This window comes from Morone saxatilis, unplaced genomic scaffold (genome assembly GCF_004916995.1).
Source record: "Morone saxatilis isolate NCDOM2014 unplaced genomic scaffold, NCSU_SB_2.0 Contig7, whole genome shotgun sequence".
NCBI classification, from domain to species: domain Eukaryota; kingdom Metazoa; phylum Chordata; class Actinopteri; family Moronidae; genus Morone; species Morone saxatilis.
Genome location: NW_023340246.1, coordinates 9846638 through 9857055, shown reverse-complemented (window position 1 = coordinate 9857055; position 10418 = coordinate 9846638). Strand labels below are relative to the sequence as shown.

At 40.1% G+C, this 10418-nt stretch overlaps 1 protein-coding gene across 1 annotated transcript in view; it reads right to left on the bottom strand.

The window, feature by feature from the left end:
* The window catches only part of nbas (NBAS subunit of NRZ tethering complex), a 138189-nt gene that overhangs the window by 11908 nt on the left and 115863 nt on the right, over positions 1-10418 (bottom strand). Inside the window, exons 49-51 of the mRNA XM_035679126.1 lie at positions 7202-7341; positions 2124-2271; positions 709-843 (exon numbers count right to left, since the gene is read on the bottom strand). Coding sequence (XP_035535019.1) covers positions 709-843; positions 2124-2271; positions 7202-7341 — 423 coding nt within the window. The remainder of the gene's footprint in view (positions 1-708; positions 844-2123; positions 2272-7201; positions 7342-10418) is intronic.

The window sequence follows — 10418 nt, the reverse complement described above, 5'->3', positions numbered from 1 at the left end:
TGATGTTGGATCTTACCTACTGACTGGAAATGGGCATTAGGCTTCAATAAATCGAGTGGTACACAGCCACTATAGCTCAAACGATTAGTTGAGTGATGGATTAGTCCTGTGGTCCCTAACACGATAAATCTGAGCGGTCACCAGATAATTAAACTAATGAGAAAAAATATGCATTCAAATTATGTTCATTGTTTTTGTAGAATTCTTTTACAATTCTTTAGCTTTTTATCTTGTGAGTTAAAATGATACTTCTCCTCAGGCCTCTGAAAACCTTTTAAATTAAACATTTTGAGAGGGAAAAAAAATCCCCCTTTGGTTGTTTAACAGTTTTAATGTATGTTCACAAATAGGCCAAAACCTGTGATGAGGGTTCACAAGTAGACATTACTTCATTTAAAAAGTCCCAAGACAAACTGGTTGGGGAACAACTTTGATAATTGATATGACGTACTTTCTCTAGTTTTTCAAATGTTAGCTGAAATGTGCGGATTTTTAACTGAATAATATTTGGTTAGACAAGACAGCAAAGCTGAAGACATCACCTTGAGCTCAGGGTAGTTGTTAGGTGCATATTTCATTCTTTTTTCATGTTTTAGAGGCTAAATAATTAACAGATTATTTAAAACAATGCCTGTATTGTGGTCCATGCAGTGGACACTTGGTCTGCATCTGAATATGAACCACAGCGATAATTACAATCACACTTACTGTGGGCATGCTGTTGATCTGATCCAGAGTCAGCTGCAGCAGTTGCTCATCACCGCTCTCTGCCATCAGTTTTAGTGCAGGCTGCTGGAGGCCCAGCTGGTTTTGGAGCAGCAGGGTGGTTATATGTCTGATACACTGAAAAGAGAGAGAGAGAGGGAGATGAGGGAGAGAGAAGAGAAGAGAAGAGAGAGAGAGAGAGAAAGAGAGAGAGAGAGAGAGAGAGAAAGTCGGAAAGATGGATAGATGGATGAATAGATGTGTGGATGAATGGAAGAAAGGAGGAAGGGGAGAGATAAAAGCAACAGTGGGATGAATATGGGGAAAGGTAATAAGAAGACAGAGTAGAAAAGAACAAGGCAGAACAAAAGGGGAGCGCAAAAGACAGAGGGGAGAGAGTAGGCGAGGAACACTGAAGGTTAATCGATGTGCATATACTGTACAGACATGCAGGAACATAATACTTTTAAAAAGGTCTACACACAAACACACACACACACACACACACACCAGACACACAGTACTGCTGCAGTCCTATCCAGTAATATATGGATATCACAATGCAATCTGACTCCCCCATGCTCTGGCGGTTTCATTCCAGCAGATTCAAATTAAAGCTGTTCAGTACAGAGTAAAAGGCCTCCTTCTCCGCCTCCCACCCCCTTCCCACACTAATATTAGACAGCCAGGCAGACACTAGCCTATTCACACTGAATAGCATTAGCGCTAAACTAATATCACAGTCAGCTGGCGCTAGACATACAGAATGGCATTAGGCTTACCACTTCCATGGTGCTCAGCAGGGCATGAATAGCATTCGGGGCCGTCTGATATCAAAGAGCGACTAGTGCCTATAGTTCATTGCAAAAAGCACTGAGCTGATGCTAACATGTTGCTGTGGGTTACATGTTTAACAGCTTTGGTCTGCTCTATTAAGATACGGTGTAAAAAGGTGGCACTGCATTGAGGTTACACTAAATTCACACAAGCTTAGTCCCTTATTTTAACAGTGGTGATACAGTAGTAGATGAGTGGAAAATATTAATATTGTAGCTCATTAGGTTTGAGCTAAGTTTCACTATTTTATATACTGTCTATCTACAACAATTCTCTGTATTTTTAATGAACTAAAATGATGAACTGTAAAGTAACTAGTGACTGTAACTGCATTTCCCACATGATAAGGGTGCAGTAGAAGTATAGATTAGAATAAAATGAATGTAAAGTTCCTAATAATTGTACTTTCCACCACTGTTATATTGCATGAAACTGAAACAATATTTTCCTGCTTGCATTTACTTTTTACAGATTCAGTCATTGTAAACAGGTGAAATTCATTTTGTGGACACTAATTCGGTCTACTGTTCAGAAAACACGAGCAATCGTAGACAATCATCCAAGGAGTGTTTGCTGCTTACCTGTATAGGAAGCTTGTGTTTGGTGTTATAGAGAGATCGCACCATGGTGACGACCTGCTGACCCAGGTCTAATTTGACCCCTGACCCTTGGCAGTGGGTCAGCAGGGCTGAAGTCAGCACCACCCACGGGTTACGCTCCGACTGTGCCCTGGAGACAGAGAGCAAGACGGACCTATGAATATGAATGTGTGTGCTTGTATGTAGAGCTTATCTTTTCTGAGGTGAACACAGAGTGAAGAACATAGACTGTGAATGTACATAAGTACACATGTGCTATATTAGTGAGTATGTTAAGAACAACAGAAGAAGGCAGAAACATACAGTGTATAGTAAAACCAAAACAATATTACAGCATGTAAAACTTATTCATGACTCTTTGTGTCATTTGTTAGACAATGACTGGGTCACAGCAGTTGACGACAGTATGTACCATAATGCAGGAAAATGTACATTATGAATAATATAAATAGCCACATATGAATAACAGCAACAACCTAACATCAAATCACAGGCTGACGTGAGCGACAGCAGAACTATCAAGAGGTTCGCAGACGATCTAATGGATTCTGACATTGGCATGTAAGTGAGGACTAAAGATGGTTGACCACAATACTTTTTTTTTTTTTTAAATACTATTTAATATTTAACACCTACATGCTGCATTGTTTCTCTCTCTCTCTCTCTCTCTCTTTCTGCGTGAACACCAGGGGGACAGCTGTCAGCTGTGACAGGAGTCACTTTGTTTGCTAATGCCTCCAGAGTGATTACGATTAGCTCCCACCAAGGCCGGGAAATGCCAATGATGCTAAGGCAACATGACCTTCACAGATCTTTATTAATACATATCAGTTATAGTAAGGGGGAAAAAAGATGGAAACCACATCACGACTCATTATCTGTTAATTAGATCTTAGATGACGGATGAATCCTGTTTAAATTATTAATTTTATTATTATTATCATCAATTGCAAAAAGTCAGTGCTATCTGAGAGCCGTCTAACTGCTGAGTAAAACTAATATTAGTTGTTATGGAAGCAATAGCAAAGCCAAAGGCCTCATTGTATCTGTGTCAAACCTCAAGAAGACAAACCATACTCTTGAGCCCTACTGTGGCTGTTAATATACACATAATAAATGCATTAAACTTAGTTAGAATAGTGGATTGAAGACAGGCGTTACATGCTAGCACTGCTGGAAGTTACGTACGTGATTAACATGACAAGCATAAAACAATGAGAAGACAGGAGAAGATTGGAGATGAGAGGAGGAATCTGATATGAACACTTGCTTTGTTTCACTCTGGGTGTTTTCCCATGATAAAGTACAGATGGTAACATGCTGATAAATCCAAAGTTAAATGATGAGAAATAAAAAATATGTCAAGTGGTTGAAGCCGGATGTCAGATTAGGCTGCTCAAGTCTTAAGTCAGCGGGTTAGAGGAAGGAGACCCCGGGGTGAGAGCCTGTGTTTGTGCGCCTATGTATATCTGCCGAAGAGGAGAGAGTGTGTGTGTGTGATAGAAAGAGCTGGTAAGTGAGAAAGAGAGGATGGAGAGGAAAGAGGTGAAGAAAGAAAGACAGCAGGGAGAACAGCAGGGCTCCTGTGTGTGACTGTCAGTAGAAAAGGCAGCTCTCCATCCAGCTACCGGGGCGTCTTGTCCTGACAAGCTGCTTCACCTTCGGATGATGCGGCCATGGGAACAAACAAGAGTCCACTTGTACTGCTGGCACAGTGCTGCTTCCTGTGCTTTACCAGGGTACAGGGAGGTACTGCTGCATGCGACGACGAGTGCCTGTGCGCTCGCCAAATCTGTCACAGGGTGCAGTGTGAGTCACAGCCAGCCTCCATTCGTGCTTTGAATCATGACTCAGTTTATGCGGACAGACTAAAGGATAAGCTTTTTAGATGCAACTCAATATAGCTCCCAGAACAGCCTCTTGTAGTCTTACAGAAACAAATCTCCACTTTAAGACACACACACACACACAAACACACGCACACACACACAAACACACGCAAACATTAAACAGACTTCCATCCAAACCAGGATTAAATGCTGAGTAATAGTAAAGGTTAACCATGTGTCTCAGACACCAAGAGATAACGCCCTCAAGTCTTAACAGAACATCTTAAATGAGGCATTTGAAGGTTAAGTTATTCTGAGTTTTGTGTCCCAAATTATGACTGCTGGATGTAGCAGCCATTTCACATAAAACGCACACTAAACACAGATCAGAACTAAATTTCAGGCTTATGTGCTTCAAAGAGGCACATTACAGCGTACTGCAGTCAGTGTATGTATGCATGTCGCAGCAAATTAACTTGAGCGATTTAAATGAGGACGACTTAAGAGACGAGAAGAAACAAAATCCATAATCAGGAGCGGACTTTGTGCTCAGTGTTATGTTTGCATTTCAATCTCAAATACCGTACAACAGCTCAGTCTGCAGTTAAAAGAAATGATTATAGCCGAATGTCCCAGCAGTGATGGTTTGACTACAGCTGTTACACTCACAAAGTCAGTCGAGTGTTAGTGAAATCCGGGGTTGAACTTGAAGCAGCTGCCTCGTCCAAACCTAATCCCCATCTCTCCCACCGCTTCTCAGTTGAATGCCACTCCGCCAGACGAGACACTGGTTTTACGCAATCCCAGTTATTTGTCCGTTACATATACAATGATGAATAATAACTATTTTCACAATGATCCTTTTTATCCTGTTTGTTGATCTGCCACAACTCTTAAAATTATTTTTGAAAACTTTAATCGCCTCCCTTTCAGTAATTTTCACCTCCGCACTAAACTGCTTTCCCTTACATGGAATCAGACGATACCAGCCTGAAAATGGCAACACTTTGTCTTCTATCCTGTGTAGAGCAAAGAAAAAACAAATAGATTATGCATCTAATAGCCTGTTCCACATTAAGAACTTTTTCCAGTGACATAGGAACTATTTCAGGACTTAATTTACACTTTATTTAGCTACAATTTAAACGTAGTACCTCAGGAGAAGTTACTGGCCCAAAAAACCTGTTCTGTGGGTACCACTTTATGCTTCGCCCCATGAACTATCGAGGCAGGGTCTGCTGTGCTGAATGTTGCTGGCTGGTCAAACAAAGTCACAGCGGCTGCTACACCTTGTGTGCAGCATCATTTAAACAACATATAGTGCTGGGGAAAGCATGTGTAAAATTAAATAACCACCAAACCTCTGCATGTCTCTTTTGTTTCCATTAATTGCTTCCAATGAAACATCAAAGTCTTTCCACCGTAAATACAAAAAAAACAATTAGTCTCATTTGCCTAATCTTCACAGTTCTTCAGATGTGGTGATTATGCAAACAGGGATGCACAAAAATTCATGATTTTAGGACCTGGAACTATTAGGTTTAAGAGGGGCTCAAGACACTCACAAGGTCCCGACAGGGCCACTACCTATGACATTGGTGAGTAATGCCATTGTTGGTGACGTTCCTGATCATGGAAGCCCAACTTTGGCCCCTCCTGCCTGATCCCCTTTTACATTTCAGGCAGGTTGTGCAGTCACAGCAGGACTGTGATGTCCTAATCTGGCATAGTGATCATATGGACAGACTAAATATTGAGCAGTCTGATCCTGGCATAATGTTTATTCTAGATCAAAAGAGCAAGCATCCCATCAGGCAGGTTGTGTTTGCCTTTAAACTGATGCATTAGTAATGAACACATGTGAATCTTATTCATCAACAAACAAAGTCATCAGAGTGTATAAAGATGACTTATACACACAACTTTGTGTACATCCTTGTGGGTTTCTAACAACTACTGGAGAAGAACTACTTTAAATTGTTGATCGAAACAGTCTGCTTTGATTGTGGTGGAAGGATAAACTCCTGATTGAACAACCCTGTATTGTCTCTCCTGTCCTCCGAGCACTGCTCACTTTTAATCAAGAACAATGGAGCAGGAGAAGAGCAATCACATCATTATCTTATCGATAATAAAGCCAGCACACTAAGGCTCATAAGACACAAGCTGGCGCAAGAAGCCTGAAGCTTTGAGAGACGCCTGCTTTCATTTCTAACTTTAAAAGTCTAATACGTGCACCTGAGTGATTAGAGGCACTATTCTCCATTCCAGCTCTTAGTGAAATGAAAACACATTAAACAGAAGTTGCCATTAAAATGTCAGTGTCTTCATGTGTCCATGATTTCGTTAATAAACAAACTACAGTATAAACCTTGTTGAAAGAGTCTTTGGTTTACTGTTAAGCACCACAACACACTCAAGATTCACTTAATTTAACCGTGGATAGGAGGCTGCTTCAACCGAAACTAGAGAAATAGCACTCACTTTACCTTTTGACTTTAAAACTGACATTCAGTGAAGATGCTGAGAGGGCACCAATGCATTAAGAGGAGAGGTTGAAAGAGTGAGAATTAAATGAGGTGAAAGAGGAGAGAGTATAGAAAGAAAGTAAAGCAGCTACACTGTTGGTATTCTGCACATAATCTGTATTAAAAGGACATTTGCATTTTTCATCTTCAAAAACCTGTCAAATAAAATATAGATTTGTGAGGTTTCTTTAAATCCTGTATGAATGTGTGAAAGATATAGTTGCTAATGAGCTGTAAACATAGTGTTGTGAACAAATCAAGGAGGCTTCAGTAATTACTGTACTACTTACAGGAATAGTTTTGACATTTTGGCAAATATGCTTATTGGCTTCATTGCCAAGAGGTAGATGAGAAGATCAAGACCACGCTCATATCTTTACATTAAATATAAGGCTACGGCCAGCAGCCTGTTAGCTTAGCTTAGCATTAAGACTGAAGTAAATTGGGGGAAACAGCTAGCCAGACTCTCCCTGGGTAGGTAGTAGTCCAGCACAACAACTAGTTGTTGTTACACTCCTCCTCCTTTTTCCAGTCTTTGTTGTAAGCTAAGCTCACTGGCTGCTGGCAGGAGCTTCATATTTATCAACATGAGAATGGTATCAAACTACTTTAACTCTCAGCAAAAACAGGAGTAAGTCGAACTATTGCTTTAACCTTGAAAGAATAAAATAACAGTTAAAAGAAATAAAGACGTTTGTCTTACACTTCGTCTTTCATCATGGGGGGCCAAGCTTGTAGAAGGAGCATGAGCAGCTGAAAGTCTTCCCACTTTTGTGCAGCTTCCAGCAGCTCCAGGAAGAGGGCGTATCTTTTCTCCTCATTCTCCACATCTTCTATCTCCACCTGAGAGGAAGGGAGCAGAGAAAGGCAAATCAGTTTGATACCAAAAAGCGAAAGGCCTTTCTACTGTGAGGATCTTGATTATAAGATATCCCCTGGTCATTCAGCACTAAGCACAATTTAGGTGAATGAGGAGTGTTCAGAAAAGAGTAACCATCTGTTTCTTTCTAATTCTGCTACATATGCAATGTCATGGCAAAAATGTAATGATAAATGGCAGCATTAACACTGAGAAGTGGATTTCAGTGATCTATTATCTTGGCCACATCCACCAGACACTATCCAACACAAATGCAACAGAAAAGCGAAAAAGTGAAGCTTTCATTGATTTAAAATGAAGCATGCTCTCAATTGTGATGGTAAAACCCGACAACCTAATGATTGCAGTAGGGTTTGTGGGAAAGGCATTCCTGCCAAAACAGGACCCGAATGAACTGAGCAATCAGAAACACTCAATCTAGACGAGTATCAAAGCCTTCAAACTTCAAACAAGGCACTGAAAGGAAGGAACAAGGCTTCACGGCACATTTAAGTGTTGGTTTAAAAAACGTCACCTGTGGCTAAACTTATTCTATACTATTATAAGAGAGAAGTTCAGAGGGGGAGTGAAAGAAAATAGAGTGAAAAGGAATGAAGGAGGGTTAATGTGGAAAAAATGAGAGGAGGAGGAGGCGGAGGGAAAGTAATTAATTTTCTTCTCAAAGGCTGGCTTCTAGTGTGATTTAACAGTTCAGAGAGCGGCTGATTTCTGAGGGGAAAACTACAACCTGCCAAAGCACGGCTGCTGCAAAGACAGGCGTCGTCACATACGCACGCATACATAGTGCGCAAAGCGCACACAACACACACAACATCACCCCACAACACACACACACACCACACACACACACACATACATACGTACATCACTTTCAGCCAGACTCATAAAACATAGTTTCAGCATCAGTGGAGTGATATTTCATCAATATAAAGGTGTATACACAGTCTAATTTAAACATTAAAAAAAAAAGTGAATAAACCTGTAAATACAAACCTCATCTTTAAACCTTTATTTTTTAAATCTTCGGATGCTGGGTTAGTACAGAAACTCTCTGTGCACTTCTATCAGTACCGTTGAAGATCTGGCTCCAAAGTATTCATTTTTGGAAAATACCTTTCCAGATCTCAAAAACCACCACAAAAACTCAAACACAAAAATTAGTAATGTTGGAATAAATGCTTTGACAGCAATAGGCAATGCTGAATAAATGTGCAAATGCCAGAATGCTGGGGATTGGAGCTCCTGTGGCCGCAAGGGCCGCATGCCCTGCTGCATGTTGCATCTACATAACTGTGGTGCACCACTAGATCGCAAAGCCTTTAAACGAAACATATACCCAAGAGATATTTGAAAAGCCACAGTGGAACGCTGCAGGTGAGTTGTTTTATGCTGTGTAGGTCATTGTGCAGGCAAAAGCGAATAAAGTTCAATTTTGCTAGTTCCTTGGCAACTACTGGAGGCACATAAATGTGCATTTTAGAACCACATGCCACTGCTTGAATTCTGATGAGGCAGAAATATACAGGCACTTATTTTAGTGATTTGAATTGGCTACAAAGTCCATTAGACATACTGTAGATTCAGCCAGTAGCTGATATATGCACCCCTTCCATAAGAACACATGCACTTTTGATGGACAGGGGTATTCAGATGGCCACACAAAAGATTGATTGATTTATTTACAAAATTGATAGAAACAATAGTAGAAATTAATGTTTTATGGGTTTCTTTCATTTTTCAAAAATCTGAATCCTTCTTTTTTCTAATGGTCATTGTGTCCTATTTAGCCTCTAAACTGACAAAATATCAGAAAAGGTTATCAGACGAGTCACAAATATAATAGAATATATCAATAAATAATTGAAATGAAGTGTAAAAAGAAATAGAAACCTACCTAAATGTTAATCATCCAATCATACTGCACCCCTTTATAAACTCTTGTAACAATAAGTAAAAAGATTTGTTTTTATACTCCATTGAATGGTCTGACAACTTTAACTTCCTTTCATCAGTTGTGGGGATCCATATAATCCACTTGCTCTCATAATTGTGTTACAATGGACCAGCACTGGGTGCAATGAATGGCTGGCAATTAAGCAGTATTCGGCTGATTTCCTCAATAAAGAATTTGGTATTCCAACTGATTCTGAGACATCTGAGGTGTGAAGCTCATTCATAAGAAACAGCACATGCAAATATCTGGCAGCACAGCAGATCCATGCTTAGTGGTGTACTGAAGCGACTTATAATGGGGGATGGAGCAATAAATGAGTAAAGCTGAAGCTCAGGGCCCTCTGAAAATGGAGGTCATTTGGGAAACAGAAATGGAATCTTAACTACCTGTAAAAAGCCCTCACTGCAATCTATAGCTCTCAAATCCATCGCTGAATGTAAACTGCAACCCAAAGCCTGTTCATCATTGTTATTGCCTTACTGTGTTATGAGTACTGAATACTGAAGCATTTTATGAAGTTTTATGGCCACATTTATTCATTATGTTTGAAAATCCAAGGGTATATACGTCCTTGGGATTCCCTGATTATATTCTGATTGCAGGTTATATACAACACATCACAAACTGCTCTTCGACACATCCCCATATGCAGTATTTTCACATACACACCTACAAACCACATCTTCTCACCTGCTTGCACACACAGACGTGCACACGCTCATCAAAACTCACCTACAGTAGAGCACAAATTAAATCGCTGCCAATTACTATGCGGCTGTGAGGCTTTTATTTTCTTAACAAGGTAGGATGGTAATTAATTATGCCTAGTGATTAAAATCAACATTTCCTCTGTGGTGTTACTGGTACAAAGAACAGAGGGCAGGAGATGACACTGTCAGCCAATACCACAACACTTAGCAGAGAAGGGCTGACAAATTAGATCAGACACACGGTCTTCTCAGTCATCTAAATACACAGATGGGTGACAAATTAAAGGAACAACCTAAATGAATGAGTAGAGAAACATGACAAATGCAGCTGATTTCATACAGGGCATGAGGGGTCACTGAATAGTTTGATGAAAAT